The sequence below is a fragment of the Tursiops truncatus genome, chromosome 20 (genome assembly GCF_011762595.2).
Source record: "Tursiops truncatus isolate mTurTru1 chromosome 20, mTurTru1.mat.Y, whole genome shotgun sequence".
Classification (NCBI taxonomy): domain Eukaryota; kingdom Metazoa; phylum Chordata; class Mammalia; order Artiodactyla; family Delphinidae; genus Tursiops; species Tursiops truncatus.
This window is the reverse complement of record NC_047053.1, coordinates 17,121,168-17,142,820: the sequence shown is the minus strand read 5'-3', so window position 1 is coordinate 17,142,820 and position 21,653 is coordinate 17,121,168. Positions and strand designations below refer to the sequence as shown.

The 21,653-nt window shown below is 55.1% G+C and overlaps 1 protein-coding gene, 1 long non-coding RNA gene and 1 other non-coding gene across 7 annotated transcripts in view; 1 reads left to right on the top strand and 2 right to left on the bottom strand.

The window, feature by feature from the left end:
• Window positions 1–204: 204 nt before the first annotated feature.
• Window positions 205–276, bottom strand: TRNAT-CGU (transfer RNA threonine (anticodon CGU)). Its single transcript has one exon. It is a non-coding gene; the product is annotated as a tRNA-Thr (tRNA).
• Window positions 277–408: 132 nt separating this feature from the next.
• On the top strand, window positions 409–14,464 carry LOC141277418 (uncharacterized). Its single transcript, XR_012328812.1, has 2 exons — window positions 409–598; window positions 9,228–14,464. It is a non-coding gene; the product is annotated as an uncharacterized lncRNA (long non-coding RNA).
• A 1,009-nt stretch (window positions 14,465–15,473) lies between these two features.
• The window catches only part of RAB11FIP4 (RAB11 family interacting protein 4), a 113,927-nt gene continuing 107,747 nt past the window's right edge, over window positions 15,474–21,653 (bottom strand). For all 5 annotated transcript variants that reach the window (XM_073798403.1, XM_033846531.2, XM_033846532.2 and 2 more), the window contains 5 exons: window positions 20,467–20,548; window positions 19,542–19,679; window positions 19,289–19,447; window positions 18,030–18,173; window positions 15,474–16,942 (listed from right to left, as the gene is read on the bottom strand). In XM_073798403.1, the coding sequence (XP_073654504.1) occupies window positions 16,826–16,942; window positions 18,030–18,173; window positions 19,289–19,447; window positions 19,542–19,679; window positions 20,467–20,548 (640 nt within the window). In that variant the 3' untranslated portion in view covers window positions 15,474–16,825. The remainder of the gene's footprint in view (window positions 16,943–18,029; window positions 18,174–19,288; window positions 19,448–19,541; window positions 19,680–20,466; window positions 20,549–21,653) is intronic.

Below are 21,653 nucleotides of genomic sequence, written 5' to 3'. Positions count from 1 at the left end.
GCAGGGCGGCCAGCGAAACGCGACACAGCTGGTGCCCGCGAGCCGTGGTGCGCTGGCTCGGCCTGCGTCGGTGGACGGGGAAGGGTGGGACTGGAGGACGCCTGAACACAATGTGAAAAGTAAAAAAACACCACGTCGCAGAGGAAAGAGGCGATACACATGGGAACACCGAAGCCCCCACTATCGACCCCAAGTTCAAGAACCAGGCACGGACGGGGTTCGAACCCGCGATCTTCGGTTTACGAGACCGACGCCTTACCACTTGGCCACCGCGCCTGACAGCCGAGGGAGCGGTGGAAGCTCTCAGTGGAGGGGAGGCGGCGCAGGCGCGGGAGGGGCGGCGCCTCGCCTCCGGCCCCGCCCCCGGCCCCGCCGCCCTGCCCTCCACACCCGCCGTCCGGGACCCAACTCTCGGAGCTGCTGCGGCCCTCTCAGCGTCAAGGCCAGGCGCCCGCGTCCTGCCGGCGGCGGGATCCGAACTCGCGGCACCCGCCGGCCCGGCCCGGGCCCGCCCCACCTCTAGCGCCCCCAGGGGCACGGCGCCTGCGGAGAGGCCCGAGGGGCATTCGAAAGGAGCGGCGGCGGGCGGAGAACCCAGGTGGGGAGAAACCACGACCGACGCCTGTGACGGAGCCGAAGCGGAGACGGCGGCGGCGAGCGAGCTAGGGCACAGCGTCCGCGCTGGCGTCTCCGCCGGCTCGGGGCGCCGCCGTGTGACCTTGGCCGGGTCATTTCCATCCGGTCGGCAGGATACTGGGGCAGCGTGCTGGAGCTCGGGCCGAGTCCACGGGGAACCGAGGGGGCAAGAAGGGCGGTGCAGGCAGGAACGGGACTGGCCCTCGGAGAAAGATGCAGGGAGCCGGGAGAGATGGGCGCCACGCTGCAGGGGCGAAGGGAAGTGAGCGCGCCTGGCTGATCCCTCAGGGGCGGCCGTCTGTGTAAGCAAAACCTTCCTCGGTTGCTCTCGCTACCCTCTTGCCCTTCAGCCTCTGGCACGGGCCTCGGGCCTGGAGACTCCGAGTAAACATGTTTGTGGCCTTGCCCAGGAGGGTCAGGTGTGGGCGCACAAGAGATGCCCCCAGGGATGTTCTGGGGACAGTGCTAGAGTGACCAGCTGGAGGCGACCTGAATGGAGGAGTCTGTTAGTCTGGCCATACCACGGAACAGTAGGACACTCTTAGAAGGAATGATCTAGATTCAAAGGAATGATTATCAGCATAGAAGGAGCACAAAAGCACATGTGATTTTAAGATGTAGAACGATACGTGCCATTTACTAAAGCAAAGGGAAAGACACACAAAGTAGATAAAAGTAAAAACATTAGAAAAATAGAGAGGGGGAGACTGGAGATAGGGACCAAAGGGGAGTTTACTGGTAATGTTTTGTTTCTATTCTGTGAAAGAGGCAAAAAGCTGAGAAGTTGGGGATACGAGTGTTTATTACGATACTGTAGGGTTTTTTTTCTTTTTTTTTCTTTTTTTTTTTTGCGGTACGCGGGCCTCTCACTGCTATGGCCTCTCCCATTGCGGAGCACAAGCTCCAGACGCGCAGGCTCAGCGGCCATGGCTCACGGGCCTAGCCGCTCCGTGGCATGTGTGATCTTCCCAGACTGGGGCACGAACCCGTGTCCCCTGCACTGGCAGGGGGACTCAACCACTGCGCCACCAGGGAAGCCCGATACTGTAGGTTTTGTATTTTCTTTAAATTAAAAAGAAAGGAAGGGAATTCCCTGGCCGTCCAGAGGTTAGGACTCCACACTTCCACTGCAGTTAGGCACGGGTTCGATCCCTGGTCGGGGACATAAGATCCCGCATGGCCGCGAGAGGGGGCCAAAATAAATTAAAAAAAAATTTTTTTTTACAACGGAAGCGAAACTAGGTCCCTCTGTCCTTGTTTGGCCTGTGGCCATAGCGTCTGTTCCAGGAGAGGTGAGTGGAGATGGGTGGGGAAGGGGAGTCCCAGTCCCAGGGCAGGGGGTGGCCAACTGCCAGCCTCCCTCAGGCCCCAGCCTTCGTGTGAACAGGCGTCAAGGGTGGGGACACAACCAGACCAATCCCTCCATTGCCGACCCTGCCACCTCCACTGCCCAATTCATCCTTGCTTATTTGTAGAAAATTTTTAAAAGTAGAGTTGGTGGAGATTTGGGGAAAGTCAGGCAAGCTATAAAAATCACTGTCAACCATTTTGAAATGTACAATAGTGTTAACGACAGGCCCACGGCTGTGTAACAATCTCTGCAACTTTTTCGTCTTGCAAAAGGGAAACTCTGTACCCACTGAGCAGCAACTCCCCTTTCCCTCCTCCCGCAGCCCCTGGCTACCACCGTTCTGCTGTTTGTAAGAATTTGACTACTCAGGGTACCTCATATAAGTGTCTTTCTTTTTGTGACTGCCTTATTTCAGTGAGCATAAGGTCAAGGTTCATCTGTGTTCATCGACATATGACATGATTTCCTTTCTTAAGGCTCCGTATCCCATTGTATGTTTCTTTATCCATTCATCTGTCATTGGACATTGAGTTTACTTCCACCTCTTGGCTATTGTGAATCATGTTGCAATGAACATGGGGGCGCAAATGTCTCATGATCCTGTATTCAGTTCTTTTGGATATATACACAGAAGTGGGAATACTGGATCCCATGGTAATTCCATTTTTAGTTTTTTGAGGTACCTCCCAACTGTTTTCCATAGTGGCTACACCATTTTACAATCCCACCGTCTGTGCACAAGGGTTCAGATTTCTCCACATCAGTGCCAATACTTGTTTTGTTTTTATAGTGGCCGTCCTAATAGGCGTGAGCTTGTGTCATTTCATTGTGCTTGGTTTGTATTTCCCTGATCAGTGACGTTGAGCATATTTTCATATGCTTGTTGGCCATTTGTTTTTCTTTCAAGAAATGTCTATTTAAGTTCTTTGCTAATTTTTAAATCAGGTTATTGGGCTTTTGTTTGTTTGGATTTTAGTTTTAGGAGTTCTCTATGTATCCTGGATGTTAACCTCTTATCGCATATATGGTTTGCAAATATTTTCTCCCATTCCTTAGTTGGATTTTTCACTCTGTTGTTTCCTTTACTGTGCAGAAGTTTTCCGTTCGATGTAGTTGCATTTGTCTATTTTTGCCTTCATTGCTTTTTTTTTGGTGTCCTCTTCAAGCAATCAATCATTGCCAAATCGAATGTCCTGAAGCCTTCCCCCTCTTTTTTCTTCTAAGAGTTATATCAACCCAGGTCTTACGTTTAGGTCTTTAGTCCATTCTGACTTAATTTTTGCATGTGGTGTAAAGGAAGCATCCAACTTCATTATTTTGCACGTGGATATGCAGCTTTCCCAGCACCATTTGTTGGAGACAGGAAAGTTTTTTAAAGCATAAAAAGGAGAATTCAAAGGACCCCGTAGTCTTACCACCATAGAGAAGCACAATGCCTGCATTCTCGTATGTATAAAACACACTAATTCATTTTTTCCGAGATACATGGGTTGGTTTTTTCTTCACATTTTAACAGTTAGAAATCAATATGACAACTGGTTATAGTTGGAGTTTTACAATTGGCAAATATTTTTAGTGGCACGGAAGTTTTTTAAATCGATGCATTTGATGAAATGGAGTATATATATAATACAGTTAGGAGAGTCAGACTCATATTTTCACGTTCCTATATTTCATGGTGTCCTCATTTTTCTCACCATTGTAAGATGAGCACGTCCCACGTCTTTAAAAGTGGATCATTTCATGGACTGTAACAGGCGTACAACTCTGGTACAGGATGTTGATAGCAGGAGAAGCTGTGCGTCGGGGGTGGGAGGGGTAACATGGTAACCGTGCTTTCCACTCAGTTTTGCTATGGACCTAAAACTGCTCTAAAAAATAAAGTTTAGGGCTTCCCTCGTGGCGCAGTGGTTGGGAGTCTGCCTGCCGATGCGGGGGACGTGGGTTCGTGCCCCGGTCCGGGATGATCCCACATGCCGCGGAGCGGCTGGGCCCGTGGGCCGTGGCCACTGGGCCTGTGCGTCCGGAGCCTGTGCTCCATGAAAAAACTAAAGTTTATTTTTTTAATACCTTTAAAAAACACTTAAAAAAAAAAAAGAGGTAATTCTTGAATCCTCTGCTCTGACTCCCGTGCTGTGAGTCGCAGCCAACCCTGGGCTGCGCTGGGGCTGCTCCTTGGTGGGGGTCCCTGTGGGCCTGGCCCAGGAGCCTGATTTTGTCCTTCTTCCAGCAGTGAGCAGCCGTAAGAGCATGGTCTAACTTCCGTTTCCTAAACTCACATGTACCACTTTTAATATAGACCTTTTGCCTTGGGAAAGATGCTTTGAAACTTGACCAAAAGGCGAGAGCTGGTTCCAGAAGCTCCTAGCTGACAATCAGGCCATACCTACTTCCATGTAGTGCAGTGGTAAGATCATCCAGTCATTCAACAAATCCTCAGTGAGCACCTACTAGGTGCTAGAATCTTTCCTCAGTGCTGGGGTTATAGCAGTAAACTAAGCGTCACAGATCCCTGCCCTCATGGAGCTTCTATTCTTAAATAAGCAAAACGTATAGTATATCAAATGGTGATAAGTACTAGGGAGAGAAATAAAGCAGAGAAGGAGGATGGGAAGTTCTGCAGGTAGGATGGAGGGTGGTAACTTTAAACAGAGAGATATAGTAGATTAAAAGCGGTCACAAATTCTTTGCTGCTTTTCCCACCCAAAGGTAGAGTCTATTCCCCATCTTTGGGTATGGGCTGCCTGTCTGGCTTGCCTTGACCAATAGAATGTGGGCCAAGTGACGGTGTATAAGTTCTAAAGCTTAGGTCTCAAGAGACTTTGTAGCTTCTGCCTTTGCTATCTCAGAAGCCTGTCCTGAGACCGCTGTGTAAGAAAGGCAGTCCCGCTTTTGGAGGATGAGAGGTCGTGAGGCATCTTGCAGCCAAAAGCCAGCACCACCTACCAGACACGTCAACTTGGCCACCTCAGGCCTCCCAGCCCCGCTGACCCCTCAGCTGGGGGCAGCTAGATGAGCAAACGCAGGCACACCCTGCAGAGGAGCTGCCAGCCTACCCACAAAATGGGGAAATTAATAAATTGTTCTCATGGTAGGGTGGTGAGGGTAGTTTGTTGCTTAGCAGTAACAGTTGCTAGATATAGGAGGTTACGTACAACGAACACACTTTCTGGTTCGAGGTTTGTGGGCTGGGGTTATTTGCATGGAGTAATCGAAACTTTTGTGATGCTGGACGAATGAGGCAGGGGCCATGCCCAGTGGCCCCTCAGAGGTTATTTAATCTCAATTTCCTCATCCACAAAATGGGAGAGTTTGTTCGCTATTAGCCACAACCCTGCATTAATTAAAAATTGAGGGCTTCCCTGGTGGCGCAGTGGTTGAGAGTCCGCCTGCCGATGCAGGGGACACGGGCTCGTGCCCCAGTCCGGGAGGATCCCACATGCCGCGGAGCGGCTGGGCCCATGAGCCATGGCCGCTGAGCCTGCGCATCTGGAGCCTGTGCTCCGCAACGGGAGAGGCCACAGCAGTGAGAGGCCCGCGTACTGCAAAAAAAAAAAAAAAAAATTGAACCACCTTCTTCATTCTTCACTGCTGAAGTGAGCAGGGGTGTGAAATGCCGCTTGACCCTTTTTCCGTAGGTGCGTGCGGTAGCAACCTGACACTTTCCCTTTCCTCAAGTTTCACAGTGCCTTTGCCAGCACGAAGGCTCTAAATTAAGGCTGCTGCTAGTAGGAGAAAAAAGTCAACACAGGTTGAAACCTTTTTGGAGAGTGTATGGCCACACGTGTAGACATTTAAATTAAGGCTGCTTTTCATACTTGGGGTTAACACGGTTCTTTCTTCCCCTTCTCAGTGTTTAGTCGTTTACCTTTTCCCAACTCCTCCATCTGTTGGTAGAGCCTTCCCTGGTAACAAAATACTTACAGGTGGCTGTAATTTAAAGGGTCGGGGAGGGCTCACAGGTGGATCACAGGCTAAATAAGTGGGGGAGGGGTAAATTGGATGACTGGGATTGACACATACATACCCCTATATATAAAATATCTATAGATAACTAGTAAGGACCTACTGTATAGCACAGGGAACTCTACTCTATACTCTGTAATGGCCTATATGGGAAAAGAAGCCAAAAAAAGAGTAGATATAGGTATAACAGATTCACTTCGCTGTACACCTGAAACGAACACAACATTGTAAATCTTTTTTTTTTTTTTTAATTTTTATTGGGGTATAATTCAGGCCTCCTCAGAAGGCCCCAAACAAGGCAGGAGCCTTATTGAGCACCAGTGCTAAGCAGCTACAGCCCTTGGGACCATTCCTTTCCCTGAACACGATCCTGCCGTGATGGACAGTCAGGAGTCTCCAGGGGGCTCCCGGACAGTAAGAGATCTGCTTGGCTGAGATGAGAGCACTGATGGACCAAGTCATTCCCCAAGATGGGTCCTGTTTGGGTGGATTTCTTTGGGGAAAGATGGATCTCCTGAAAAGAAGCCTGGTAGGGCGGAAACCGCTGAAGACTTGCTATCTCATGCACCTATTGCTGTGTGGCCAGCGACCTCAAAACGTAGAGGTATGCAGAGAGATGTGAGATGGGGCTCCTTTGTGCCCACCTTCACCTCACAAAATGGAAACATCTGAGGGCTCTCTATTGGGACAGGTGGGACTAGACCCTCTCCTAGTCTCCTTCCTACCTTGACAGCCTCCGGAGTTGACGTTTACAGCATCCCCTCCCCCACCCCCCAGCACCACCACGATTGCAGGCCGAAGCACTGAGGGTCTGGCCTGACGCTGCCGGAGACCTGAAGAGTCCAGCTTTTGGTCTGGGGGTCGCCTGCTGGACTGGATAACTGAGAAGGCCACGTGGAGACAGAGGGGGCCAGTTGGGCTAGGACGCAGGGGATGAGGGTCTCACAGGCTCCCCTGGGCTTAGTGACACCAAACAGAATCTGGAAAGTGGGCCCAAACTTCAGCGCCTTTGCCCTCTGGGTTTGGGCCTTTCAGGAGCTCCAGCAATTTTGTTGTTGTTGTTAAACCCAGAGGCCACATCAGTGTCACGGAGCCCAAATCAGAACCCAGTAGCAAAGTCAGAGCTTGGAGAGAAAGTCAGGGCCAAACCAGGAATGGCAGGAGAATGAGGGGAACTTCCTGCAGCCCCAACTCAGCCACCTGGTGAGTTCTAGAAGGACTGGCTGGAAGCTGGCTCCGGGCTTCCTGGGCCCTAGAGCCCACAACCTTGCCCCAGCGGGCTTGGAGCACCACTGACCCCTCAGCCCACATTAAGGTGTAGCCTGGCCAACCAGGCTGACCCATGGTGGAACCACCATCCTTCCTGGGCCTCTGCTCCTGCCCCCCCAGCAGTGCAAACAGGCCGCACAAGTCCCACCTATGGGCTCTCGCTCCTAAAGAGCCCACGGCCCCACTCCAAGCACTCAGAACACTGCAGGGCGCACGCACGGTGAGCCCTAAAGACACGCCAGCGACACGAACCACCTAGTTGTTGCATCTTGGGGGCCAAACACCACATTAGGCACAGGGATTAGGGAGGGGAGAGGGGCTGTAGGGGGAGGAGTATTGCCAAATCCCACTTCTCCGCGGCTCAAAAGTCAGATAGCAGCCAGATGGACTGACCGAACCCGATTCACCCCTCACCAGGGGCCCCCTGCTGACCACGGATCTCTGGACGCCACAGTTCGCAGGGCTGCACCTCCTCCCCCTGAGAATCCTGGGCCTGCAAGCGAGATGCCACGGGAATAGCTTTCTCCACCTCTAGGCGTAGGTTAGTCATTTTCCGGAGATGGGTTGGCTGGGTGGACCTGCCCAGCAAGGCCATGAGAAGCCTGGCTCCCTTGCCCAAGTGACCACCCAAAGCTGGTGATTCCAACTCTCCGCCTCACGCAGCAAAAAACAAAACCGACCAGGTCTTACCTGAGTCCACGCTGCCTTCGTCTTGGTTCCTCTCTCGGCAACCTACCCGGTCCTGCTGCCGCTCTCTGAAACTCAGCTCGGAGCAGGCTGACGCTGGCTTAAGATCCTTCAGTGGTTGCCACAGTCCTGCCCCCTGACCCCTGCCCTCTGCCCTCTGCCCTCTGCCCCGCTAGTTCTCCTAAGGCCTTTGCACCTGTTGTTCTTTCTCTGTTTTCCCCAACCTCTCTCACCTGGCCATCTCCAGCTCCTCCTTCAGGCCTAGTTGAAATCTCCCGACTCCTAAAAGGATTTCAGCAGTGATTATGCACCCATGACTCTCTGCTCTGGCCACACACTGGCATCACTGGGGGGGCGGGGGTGGGGGTTTGGAAAAAACCCCAGCGTCTAGCCCCACCTGAATCCAAATCACTGGGCCAGGGCCCTACATCCACGTGGTTTAAAATTCCTCCAGGTGATTCAAATATGCAGCCAAGTTTGAGAACCTCCCTTTCTAGGAGCTGCTGTGCCCTGAGGCTGGGGAGCGGGTTTGTTTTGCTGTCATAAACCCAGCGCCTCACCTACACTGAGCGTCTATCAGGTGCTGATGAAACGTTTGCTTAATGATGAGATCCACCCTTGGCCCAGCAGGCTCTGCAGGGCCTCAGCTGTCCTCTCTCCAGCCCCACCTCTCCACTCACCTCCCGGACACCGTACCCTGAAACGGCCGTGCTCTCTACCGGCCTCCCCCACGTGTGATTCCCAGATCCTACAATCCTTCAGGGCTCTGCTGAAACAGCCCTTCCTCAGGGAAGCTGTCCCTGCTGCCCACTGGCCTCAGTCCCCTTGCCCCCAGCTCCCATCCCCCCTTGGTGCCCGGTAGATTAAGTCTGTTGGTTGAGTGATTTTGTATCCAGGTATTTTTGACCCTTCAGGAGACTTTGTCCTGGGCCGATGACTCTAAAAGGGCCTAAATTTGAGGGCATGGTGAGCTGGTGGGATCTGACAATGGAACACTTCTGCAGGCACCGTGACCTCTAGGCGTCGTAGGGACAACGTCATCAGTGATAAAGAGGGTGAGAAAACGGTCTCCAAGACTGTGCAGGGGTCCCAGCCTGCACACACTGCAGGGCTTGCTCTCACCTCTCTCCAGAAGAGTAAACTGAGTTGAATCGTGTCCCCTCCAAACGGTATGTTAAAGCCCTAAGCCCTGTACTTGTGAACGTAGCCTTATTTGGGAATAGGGTGATGGCGGTTGTGATCACGTTGAGGTCATACTAAAGTAGGGTGGCTCTAATCCAACGTCTTGTGTCCTTATAAGAGCAAATTTTGGTCACAGAGATACCCAGACGGAAGACGGCCATGCGACAGCCAAGGCGGAGGCTGGAGCGATGCAGCCACAAGCCAGGAGCACCAAGGATTGCTGGCAACCGTCAGCCAGGAGAGGCGCGGCACAGATCCTCCCTCAGAGACTGCAGAAGGCACTGACCTTGCTGACACTTTGATCTCAGACTTGTGGCCTCCAGAACTGTGAATCAAGTTCTGTTGTTTTAAGCACCATCCCACCCCTCCCCCAATTTGTGGTAACTTTTTTTTTGGCCATGCCATGCAGCATGTGGGAATTTTCCCTGACCAGGGATTGAACCCGTGCCCCTGCATTGAGAGCTCGTTGTCTTAACCACTGGACTGCCAGGGAAGTCCCCTGTGGTACATTTTTATAGCTGCCCTAGAAAACTAATTTAATAGAGGAGACGTTTCGATAAGGAGCCTTTGGGGGAAGGTGAGTTTTGCCTCCCGAAATCCAGATTCTGATTCTGCAAGCACTTACTGGATCCCCATCTGGTGGCTTGACTCCATGGGTAGGAACGGTTACTTCCCTCGCTTTACAGACGAAGCAACCGAAACTCAGAAAACTTGCTCAGTCACACAGAAGGAAGTCATAGAATGGGGGTCTGATTTCAAGTGCAGGACTTTTTCCATGAACGCAGAGTTGGTGCTCAGAAATGGCCTAATTATTGTGAAACATCAGCAGGTTGGAAGTTTAATACTGGGGTTTTGTCAGTGACACCCTGTCCCCACCTTGGTTCCCGAGACCCCACTGCACTCTCCTCTGCTTCCTTAACAACCAGTTCACCTTTTCAGGACTTCAGATCTCAACACACACCCCCCAAGGCAGGGTGCAAGGGGGCTACAGCTTCTGGAAAGGCCAGCAGTTGCTTCCGGATGGCTGGGGTAGGGGAGGCAGGACCAGTCTCAAAAAAAAGTAGTGGCAAACTAAGAAGGAAGCCGTTTTTGAAACTGGGGTGCAGGGCCAGTGCTCAGGAATTGGAGACACCTGGCTGGCAGCAGAGGGGTCCTAGAAGGAGTGTGGAATGGGGTTGTCAGATAAAATACAGGACGCCCAGTTAAATCTGAATTTCAGCTATACAATGAATAACTTTAGTTATTGGGACATACGTACACTGAAAAATTATTTATCTGAAATTCGAATTTAACTGGGTATCCTGTATCTTGACTTGCAGAATCTGGCAACCCTCGTTGGGAAGGGAAAGGCGCGTTAGGAGGATGGAGAGAGTAAAGGTCCAGATCACAGAACGCCCAGGGTTGGAAGAGGACTTTGCTGTGAGCCCAGGAGGCTGTGTGACTCCGATGAATGGGGCACCATCTGCCCACTTGGGCAGACCTATAGCACCTGGGCCTGCGTGGGGAGCTAAGAGGGCCTGGGCTAACAGGAAGGCAGACTCACCTCCAGAGAGGCTGCGCCTGTGAACCCTGTTGACACCTGGAATTCCATAACCACCACCAGGGGCAGACAGGACCCTGGGGGTCCGGGCCACCAACCTGGAGCACCTCCAGTGCTTGGCGGGACCCACGCTCAAGTGGAGGACCTGGGCCTGTGACCCAGGGGAGCCATGGGCGCGGACACGGCAGAAGACGACATGGGGACCCCGTTAGTGAGCAGAACAAGTTGATAGCCCTGGGAGGCCCCTGCTGGGAAAGGGAACGTGGCTGCAGTGAGGACACAGTTTTCAAACGTCACAGCCCCGAGAGCTGGATGGTGCCGTTATCAGGGCTTCTGGGATGCCCATCGCCTCTCCTAGGTGCTGTCCCGAGGACAGGCTCAAAAGAGGGTCTGCAGGGTGAGCCCCTGCCCCCGGAGGGGCACCAGCCACCCTGGTACACTGGATGAGGCCCGCTCTTCCTATGGGAGACTGACCCCAGGAGTTCTGGGACCAGGCCTCACCTCTTCCACCCTCCCTCCCCTACCACAGAAACACCGTCAAGTCAGGCAAGAAGAGCAAAGTGTTTATTTACACCTGGGTCTGTACGTGAGCGTTCCCGAGGGAGCCTGCCTCTGAGAGCCTGCTCCTTCTTGGCAGACAGCTCGGGACCCCAGGACACAGCCTTGGAGCCTCCCCACCCTCTCCCCACCCTGGGGCCTGGAGGTGGAGGTCTCCCTCCAGCCCCAAAGCTAAACCTGCTTCCAGACGGAGGCTCCTGGGGCAAAAGACTCAGGTGAAAACCACGATGCGTCAGAGCCACCCGACAAACCCTCGATGAGCCTCACATGCAGCTCAGCCCACCCGGGCCCCGGAGACCCCAGCCAAGAAAGCGGGAAGAGCCGGGGACGAGGGAGCCAGCGGGCTGCGAGCCAGTCCTCAGCGACGCCTGGTCCGACGGCGGTCCTGACCTCACCGGGGATTGAATGGCACCCGGGTCTGAGCACCTTGGGCAGATGAGGAAGAGCTGGGCAGCTGTCAGTGGCAGGCAGGGGATGCAGCCAGAAGCCCCTTCCTTCTGCCTGTTTGGGGTCCGCAGCTGTTTAGACACCAGATGGCGATGGCCCTGAACCCAGGCCCAGTGCCAAGCACTGGAAGCGGCGCGGCTGGAGCTTCTCCCGTGGGCCGGGGTGCCTCCTCCGAGGGGCCCACAGAGCGGCCGCAGACCCACGACATCGCGGCCGGGCCGACGCCCAGCTTAAGAAGGTGCGCTCTGCCGGCTACAGGTACTGACACCGACTCAGGGAGGGGGCTGTGGGAGAAGCTGCTTTGCACAGAGTGAGCCTTTTCTAGTGTGCAAGGCGCCTAAACAGCGGCAGGCTGGACGACGGGCTGAGTGAGACCACAATGAAACACCTGTCCCAGGTCAGCAAGTCTGCACGGCTGAGCGAGCGGAGGAAGCGGAGCTGGGGCCTGTGGACGGGCGTGCGGGGGGCGGGCGTCGCGGGGCGGAGGCACGTGGACGTGAAGGGGGACGCTATGTACACTTCACAGGGCTCGGGTAAACAGAGGACGTAGAAAAGGGGGCAGTGGAAACTCCTGTACAGTGGTGACAGGGGAGAGAAGGCACAAGGACAATGACCCCAAACCATGCAGACAAAACACAGCCTGTGCAGCACAGCAAAGCAGAGGGGCCCGGAGAAGGCACGTCTCCCCAGACGACAGCCCCGAGATCCTGCAGGGCCGGCGCCAGGGTGCCTCTCCCAGCCACCCCCCTGCTGCTGGCTCCGGGCAGACATCCCTCCCCCTCCGTTACAATCACAGCGGAAAGAGGAGCCTACGAGGTCGGAGCACCAACGTCATGTGGCATCAGGCTTCGCAGGGTCTACGCTTCTAGAAACACACCTTTCTAGAAGGCAGCCTATTTCCCAGGTAGGTGGGGCGTGGCAGGAGGGCAGGGAAACAGGCCCATGGCTCCGGCCTCTCCTGCTCCCTGCCCGTTCATGGGCGCACTCAGAACGGGGTGGCAGGGCCCGGAGGTCCCTAAGGTCAGCGGAGGGAACGGACTTGCGCCAAGTCACCCAGGAGGGCGTGGCCCCTCTAGCCTGAGGCCTCTGGCCAGCCTGAAGCATAGCATTAGAGGAGCTGGCCTAGTCCCAGAGGAGCAGAGGCCGGGGCGGGTGCCAGGGCTGCAGTCCCGAATGGCCCCTCTCCTTAATCTAAAACCCACCTCAGCCCTGAAAGAGTCGCTGTAGATCTGCCGGGCGAACAGCCGTTTCCTTGGCACTATAGCCATCCCGACGCTTCCCCTGTTCCCATCGCATCGCATCTAAAGTTCGCCTTTAGGTTTAAATGCATTAAACACACATACCCAGCAGCACAAAAAGAGGGCTTAATTTCTTCATGGTCCCACAGGCCCCACCGGCCCCTGAAGGCCTTTGCCCGTTATAAGTCCCTCGCTGGAACAAAAGAGCCGTCCTGACCCTCAGGACCTGGCTCGGCCAGGAATCCAGCAGATTAGCGCCTGGAGCCTCCAGGGCTGGGCGGGGATGCTGGTATGGCTACTAACAGGGGAGGTGCTGGGGTGACCTTTAACCCCCAGCCTGAAAACAGATCAGAGGCAAAACCCCCAAAGCGGGAATCCCCGCGGGCTCGGCTGTGCAGGTGGGTGGCTGCTGTTTCGGAGGCTGCTTTCGGCACCCACCCGCCCCTTCCCGCCCCCACTCCGTTCTGCTCCCACTCCGGACTGTGTCTGATACATCCCAACATGTGCCACCCACCAGCTCCGGGAGCAACAGGCAGAGCCCAGCCCACTAGGGTTCGCTAACCCCTAGGCTAGTGAGAACAGCTGGATCCACCCACTCCTGAAGGCATCTGGCCTCCCATCCTGGGGGGCGAGGGGTCAGCGAACGTCTCACCATCCGACATCACCATCACAGGAAAAGCCACCAACATCCCAGCAGGAGAACCCGCTGTTACCCAGCACCTGGGTTAACAAGCCCAACAGAGGTTTTCTCTGCCTCTGGCCAGCAACCCCCGTGGCCGCACCATCACCTGGGGAGCTCTTTAAACAGCTGGGCGCCTGGGCCACACCCACACCAATTAAATCCAAATCTCTGGGGGCTCAGGCAGTGGCATTTAAAAAATCTCCCCAGGTGATTCCAATGCACGGCCCAAGCTGAGAAGCCCCGTTTCAGGCCCAGGAACTCTGCGAGGTTGTCCAGTTTTGTGTTTTTAATAGGTGAGAAATAGAGTGTATTAGGCGTTTCTAGATCAAGGATAATTTCCCTCTGACAATTCTTGAAGAATCTGCGCATTTAAGGTAACTTGCCTAACTCCGGCAATTCAAAGTTAATTTTTTTTTTTTTTAAACACTTGCTGGTTCAACGAATTTTGCTGGGGCTCTGATTGAAGGCAAGGATAGCCCAGAGTCACGTAAAATGTGAATCTGCTGCAGAAGCCGCTCCCCACACCCCCAAACACCTCTAAACCTCACACAAGTTACTGTAATCCCTACTTGGTACAGTTGCCAGGCTTGGCAAAACCAAAACCCTCATGGGGCACCCAGTTAAATTATAATCACCTGGGGAATTCTTTAAAAAACAACAACACTGATGCCCGGGCCACGCCCCACACCTACGGAATCAGAACCTCTGGGGACTGGGCCCAGTTATCAGAATTTTAAAAGCTTCTCCATTTAATAAAATGTGTCCCAAGTACTGCAGGGAACACCTACTGAGTCATTTGCTTACCTGAAATTCAGATTTCACTGGGCATCCTGTATACTATCTAGCAGCCCCGCCGCTGAGAGACAGAAGCAGAACCCTCCACCGGAAAACAAAGGAAGGAGAAAACACAGGAAGAGAGCACGTTCTGCCCCACCTGGACCAGTCAGTCCAGCTCTGGAACCTGCCCAGAGGCTGTGGGGCTGGGACCCCTCCGGCAGCTGCCCCCCTCAGGCTAAAAAGCTACAGGCTCTTAAAAAGCCAATCTGATACATTCTGGCTGAAGTGAGAAGGTTAGATTTAACATGGGGCGTGTGTTAAGTGGAACTCAGTCTCATTTTACAGTCAGCCCGTTCCAGAGACCAGGTCCCGAGGGGCCTTCCCGACTAGCACTTCCCGCGGGAGTCCGCTCCCGTGGCGCCCCCTGCAGGCCGACAGCTGTTTCCACCGCTTTCCCCTTGGCCGAGATTCCTTCCCACCTTGTGACTTTATTAACTCAGGCCTCTGCGGCCTCCCCTGGAATTCCACGTCAGGGCGGGCAACACATCAACATGCTCATCCCTGGGCGAGTCCCCCACAGACCGGGGTCCGGATCCGGCTGGCCTCTCCGCAGGATGCCTCCCTGTAAAAGCCAGACCAAAGCCACCTCGGGATTCATCGTCTTTCCTGTCCTTTAACTCATGCCATTCCTCCCTACTAGCAAATTCTCAAGAGACCCACTCCTCGTGCCTTCTTTCCACCGCTGCTTCCGCCCAGACCCCTGGGGGGCCCAAGGAGACCAGTGTCCTTAGGGGGTTGAGAGACTCCCAGGAGACTGACCCCTGCCCTCATCCTCCTGGTGTGCGCGGCCCCGAAGTCCTGGATCAGACCAATGCAGCCCCACGATTTGCTGCAGGAAACAGATGCCATGCATATGCTTAGAAAGAAATCACGAACTCCAACAAAAGCAAACGTTGGCTGGAATGGGACGAACATCAGTCCTGGCCACAGCCCTGCTCTGTGAGCGGGAACACACTCGAGGCCCTAGGTCCCCTCTTCACCCTCTCCTGCCCTCTCTCCTTTGAATACACCCCTCCCCAAGATGCCCAAGCTTTCCTGTTCACACTAGAAGTGCTGAAGGAAACAAGAAACTGCAGGGGGGAAAATAAGACCATACATTGTTTATATGTATTTGGATTAAGGAAACAATTCACAAGCCATACAAAACTGAGACACACTGGAAAACTCAAAGGGAAGTACCGTATCTACTCCCAGCCACCTAGAACCAAACATCACATGAAAGATCCAGAGGGTGAATTTCCACCACGTGTCACCAGGATGGAAGACTAAGGTTTCCCTGCAACTTCCCCAACCGTCTCTCCCACCAGCACGGCGTTTGTTCCCCCGGCTGAGACCCGAGTACAGGTGTGTTTCTAAAGGCTGGAACACGGGGCCCTCACCACCCAACTGAGCCAAGCCCAGAGCTTGGATTCTGAAAATCCAAACCCAAGGCCATTCCCAGGGACAGGTAAGCAAGGCCCACTTCTAGCCCGAGGGAGCTGTCGAGAGGGTCCATCCATGCCCTCTCTTAAAAGGCATCCACAGGAAAGGATGCTGACAGGGACCTGAGCGTGCTCCCGCCTGAAAATCGTGTCTTTGGTTGCCCAACGCCAACGCGTGCCTTAGACTGTCCCCAGCCTCCTTCCCCCTTTCTTTTAACCCTTCATGTACACCCAGGTGAACGCTGCTCATTTTTCAGTGTCTTAAAAAACAAAAAAGACAGAGAGGGAGAGGTAGGTGAGCAGGGATGGAGAAGTTTGCGGGGAACTCTCAGAACGCCAAGAATTCTCAGGATGAAGGTCGCCCCCTCCAGCTCCTCCACAAACCTGAGTCCTTGGGACACACTGTGCACAGCCTCACACGGGCTGCCGGCTGGGGGTGGGGGGGCTCGTGAGGGGCCCCTACGCGTTCCCCCCATACGCTCCTTCTTCCTCTCTGAGCTCAAGCACCTGGGCCTGAAAGGTGGCCGAAGAGGTTGGTGAGGCATTTGAACTCCTGGAAAAGATGGTAATTTTGCTCCCACTCCCAGGGGGAAACAGGGATGTGGTGGAAGAGCCTGTCTCACTAGAGTACTTTTTAATCCTGGTCCCCAGAGGTAGAATCATTTTATCCAGTATCTGAAACACAAGCTTCTAGCTCTCATCGTTACAGTAACTCCTGACTGCCGACCTCGCCGCCGCCCACCTCGGGGACCCTCTGCCCCACGCAAAGGGACCACAAAGTGCAAGGACGGCTAACAGCACAGATGGCGCCCGCGGCCACGGCCCACGCTCACCCCTTGCTGCGCGCATGGCCTCCCCACATACACACCAGTACACGTTACACCACCGTGGCCAGAGACACATTTACAGTGTGCGTGGGAGCCCGGCCTGGGCCGCATCCTCAGGCAGGATCTGGCCCTTAATCCCGGGGTCCAGGGGTCCCGAGGCCGCTCTGCAGCCAGGCCCCTCGTCTCAGTGCTTGATCTCGAGGATGGAGGGATTGTGGTCCAGGATGGCAAGGATAATCTTGTCCATGTACTGCCTCAGCCGGAAGTTGATCTCCTCCTGCTCTTTTAGGGCTTCCATGAGCTGAAGGCAACGAGAAAGAGAGGTCAGAGGCCAGGCCGGGGCTGGGGTGTGGGCAGAGCCAGTGCCCCAAGACCAGCCTCAGCGCTCGGGGCCAGGGCATGAGTCTAGGGCATCACACCCAGGGAGGGTTAAATACGAAGAGGCCCAGGCCACACCCCCAGAGAGGCTCATATCACCGGCCCACGGAGGAGTCCAGGTATGGGTGATTTTCTGATAAAGGGAGAGAACACTGGCCAGAGGCATTTATAGTCAGGAGTGACATCCAAAGTCCTTAAGACTGCCAGCTGTTTCCTCTGCCTGGAACGTCCCTCTCACCACCCTCCGGCCCTGCCCTTGTCCTTCTCCAGGTCAACTCCTGCCGTGTCCTTTAGGCTGTAACTGAAATGCTGCCTCTGCCCGCAGGCTGGAGGCTGGTGCCCGGCTCACATGGGAGCTCCTTGAGGCCCAGGGGCCAGCTCTTAGCTGTGTGTCCCAAGCACAGGGTAAGAGTTCAGTGACTCATGATTCGTGTTGAAATCTAATCTGGGTATTTCGGAGGCCTGATCTTTCATAAGCACACCCCAGTGGGGCAGAAAGAGTGGGCTTTGCAGCTAGAGACCTGGGTCCCTCTCCCTCCGTAAGTTGGGTGATCTTGTGTCCTGATCTCCCGATCTGTGACAGGTAAGTGTTCAGAAAGCCTTCGAGTTCTCAGAAGATTAAGTGAAGACATACCGCAAGCAGGTGGCCAAGAAATGCTAGCGTCCTTCCCCTCTTGACTTGGGGGAGGGGTCGTCCAGCCTCCCCTGGATTATAAGTTGATGAAATCAACTGGCCATTTCGGCATGTTCCTGGCAGAGTGAAGACTCAAAACTCCGTTCTGCTCCCAAACCCATATGCTCCTCCCACCACGTACAGGAAATCGGAGCGGATTTAACTCCACCTGCAGCCTCCTTGCCTCACCGCTCTCCCCTGTCACTCGGGGTCACTGCAGATGGAGACTTCGAGGGGCCAGGCCCTGGGCAGCCTGAGGCTTGTCGTCGAGACAGGTGAGATGGGGCAGGACACATGAGCAGCCAGGCTCCACGGCGAGAGCTGCTGGGCACCTTACCTCATCACGAGAGGCCGTGTCTATTTCCGCAGCCAGCGACTGGGCTTTGGTCTGGGTGGCAAAGAGGTTCTTCGCTTCGTAGAGGCTGAGGCTCAAGATCTGCCCGTTCAAGTCGTCGTTCTGGTCCCGCAGCTTATGATTCTCCTGGGGAGGGGGACAAAGGCGATACCAGCTCCCACCGGAACCCACTTCTCCGCAGCCACTGCTCCCTGACTGCCACCAGCACCCTCTCCACCCCTTGGGCGTGTGTCATGGCCCGTCCAGGACACCCACAGATGACGGGGCATCTGCCACGCTTGAGGGGGAGGAGAGCTGGGTCCTGGGAGGTCCTGGGGTTCTGAGGAGGAGTTAACAGCCCTGCTCAGGGAGCCAAGTTTCCAGACAGGGGCATGGCTCCAGGCCACCCCTTCCCCCCTGGCAGCCAGAAGAGGGGCCCCGCCCACCCAGTGGCTCCTTCTCCAACACTGGCCCTTGGTGAGGAGAAGTGATGCTCTAGATCTCTGGGCTGACAGGTCAGCTCATCTCCGTGGCCCCTCCTGCAGCTGGGCTCAGGAATCCCGCTCTTGGGAGTGCTTTCCAGGGGCACCCTCGCTCCTGAGTACAGCAGGCCCAGTACTGTCCTGCCCAGACCCTGGTGACCAGCCCTGCACTCCAGCTTTTGCCTCAAGGCTCCTAACTGCTCACACTTGGGGCCTAGGGCGCCCCCTCGTGGCTGAGAAGGGCTGGGGTTTAGGATTGCTGTGGGAGCAGAACCTCCAGCACCTCTGCTTCCGGGGGTCGGTTGGGGGGTGGTCAACTCAGAGTCTCTGGGTGCGGGCTTCCCGCACCATCATGCCCTCGCTGGGTCACTGCCCTACCCTGATCCCGCTTCCCCCACCCCCAACTGGTCTCCAATCATGGGAGTGCTTGCGGAAACCATCTGAAACGGAATCCTGGGCGCGGGGTCTGCTCCTGGGAGAACGCAACGCAGCGAGGCACTATTGGGTGGCTGGGTAGAGCCTCCTCCCACACCCCTCGCGCCCAGGACAGAAGACTGGTGTCTGCTTCTTTTCACGGATGCTGAGCAGAGCCCCTGGGATTTCCATCTGCCTCGGCTGAGCCGTGAGACGGGGACCAGTAGCCCTGACAACGAGGGTGTTGGGAGGAGCAGGCAGTTTCGTCGGGGAAGGGGGCGCTACGGCTCTCGGCCCCTCACAGGACACCCACCCGGAGGGGACCTGTACACCTTATCCCGTGTGTCAGAGGCTCCCAGGGCCCACCTGCTTGAGCCGCTTGACCTCATGCTCCAGCTCCACCTCTCGGGCCCTGGCATTGAACTCGCCCAGGCCGGAGGACGAGCCGCGGCCTCTGCCCGGCCGCTCGCAGTCCAGCTTGTACATCTGCAGGTGCTCCAGCTCCTTGCGCAAGTCCTCGATGAGCTGCGGGGGCAAGAGGCTGGTTGGCGGGAGCAGGGGGCGGGGCATGCGGCGGGGGCGGGGCGGGAGCCCTGGCACCTGCCGGCCCGGGACCCACCTCCTGCGTCGCCTCCCGCTCCTTCTGGAACTCAAGGCGGTTCTGCCGCAGCTTGTCCATCATGCGCTTGTACAGGTCCATCTCATCCTTGAGCCGCAGGCTGGTGTCCTCCAGCCGGTCGGACATGCGCTGCCGCTCCTGGAGCCGGGGAGACCGGGGCAGGGGGAGAGTTCCCAGGGGGCCCGCTGTGCTCCAGGGGCTTTGCTGGGGGCCGGGGCAGCCACCTCGACAAATGGGCCATCAGATCAGCCCCTTGAACAGAGCCCTCCGAGGCACGGATTAAAGAAATGGCCCGATCCCCTAGGAGTCTAGAGACACAGCTAGAAAAATCTCCGGTCTCTGAAGCCTTTCAATGATGCCAGATGGACCCGAATAAGGTAAGATGCCCTGGACTTCCCTGGTGGTGCAGTGGTTAAGAATCAGCCTGCCAATGCAGGGGACACAGGTTCGAGCCCTGGTCTGGGAAGATCCCACATGCCGCGGAGCAACTAAGCCTGTGAGCCACAACTACTGAAGTCTGTGCACCTAGAGCCCGTGCTGCGCAACAAGAGAAGCCACCTGCTTGCTGCAACTACAGAAAGCCCGTGCATGGCAACAAAGACCCAATGTGGCCAAAAATAAATAAATAAATAAAATAAATTTTTTAAAAAAGGTAAGACCCCAAACAGAAGCTAACCTCTTTTTTTTTTTTTTATTATTTTCCCCTGTAATACAAGGAAATAGATATTCACTATAGAAAACTTGGAAAATAAGAAATATGGAAAAATGAATTATTCATGTTTGATGCCTTTTTTTTTTTTTTGGCTACAGCAATTTTATTAGAATTTCAGAAACTAGAAACTAAAGGCCTCCGATGGCCCACGCAGCCTCTCCGTGGATTTGGCTCAAGATCCAAGTCTGAGCGACGCCGGGACCTGCTGCTTACCTCATCCAGCTTCTCTGTTTGCGACTTCAGCCGAGTCACTGTCGTCCTAAGCTCCGTATTTTCTTCCTCTAATTGCTGCACCCTGGGGAAAGGAGGAGGACAAGAATGTCAAAAATGGAGATTCCCTTACAATTTGACAGTCTGCAGCAATTCTCCGCTCCCTGGAGGGTACATACCAGAAATAAGAGAGAGAGAGAGAGAGAGAGAGAGAGAGAGAGAGAGAGAGAGAGAGAGAGAGAGAGAGAGAGAGAGAGGGAGAGAGAGAGAATATGAATAATTGTTCCAAATGGTAATATGGCTTTGAGCTTCCTGTCATCCAAGGCAAAATAGTAAAGACCCTGAGTTGTTATTATTTTTGGATAAAAGGAAACACTTGTTTGTGAATGAATAGGAACATAAGGTTCTTTCTGCATACTGCTTAGGGCCTGAAACACCCCCGGGGTTGGGGAGGGGGTAGGCAGTGGTATTCTTCTGCTAATGGAGAGAGTCCTCCTGTGGCATCTGGGGCAGGGTCCTCCTGTTAGGATTCACCATTGGAAGGCAACCTTCTCCCCCGCATCTCCCCCAGGGCTCTGCCCTCCAAGCCATCGCTGCAGCTGCCTCTGACGCCCACGGGCAGTGGTTCCTCTGTGTTAATGTTCACCAGGACTGTCCAGGTCAGTTTTCAGTGACCTGAGAAGAGGGGTAGGTGAGTTGGGCCGTTGGCCAGTGGCACCAGGACAGTGCAGGGCCATTTCTGGTAGGGCATTCCCTCTCCTTCCCACTGTCATGTCCTCCTTCGTGGAGAGAGGGCTTCCTGGCCCCCGCTGCCCTCTGGGCTCCCCAGGAGACGCCCCGGGCCAGGGCCTAAGGGGGATTCAGACCACCCCCCACCCCCCGACGAGGCCACCTCTCTTGAGGCACAAAGCACACTGCAGACTCTGGGAGCGCTGCCTGCAGCGTCTGTGGGAACAGCGCCCCCTGGAGTTGGACAGGGGCACGGGTTAGGGGACAGTGCTCGGCCTCGGCCCTGGTCCGCACCCCCACGGTCTTCTTCCACCACCTGCGTCCCAGCCACCTCTCCCAGGCCAGCCGACCGGCCGGCTGTCAGAAGCAGGCAGAGAACGTGATGCTTAGTGAGGCACCTGCCTCATTAAGGAACAGATGCAAAGCAGCAGCTTCTAGAACACCCGTGGGACCTTAAGATG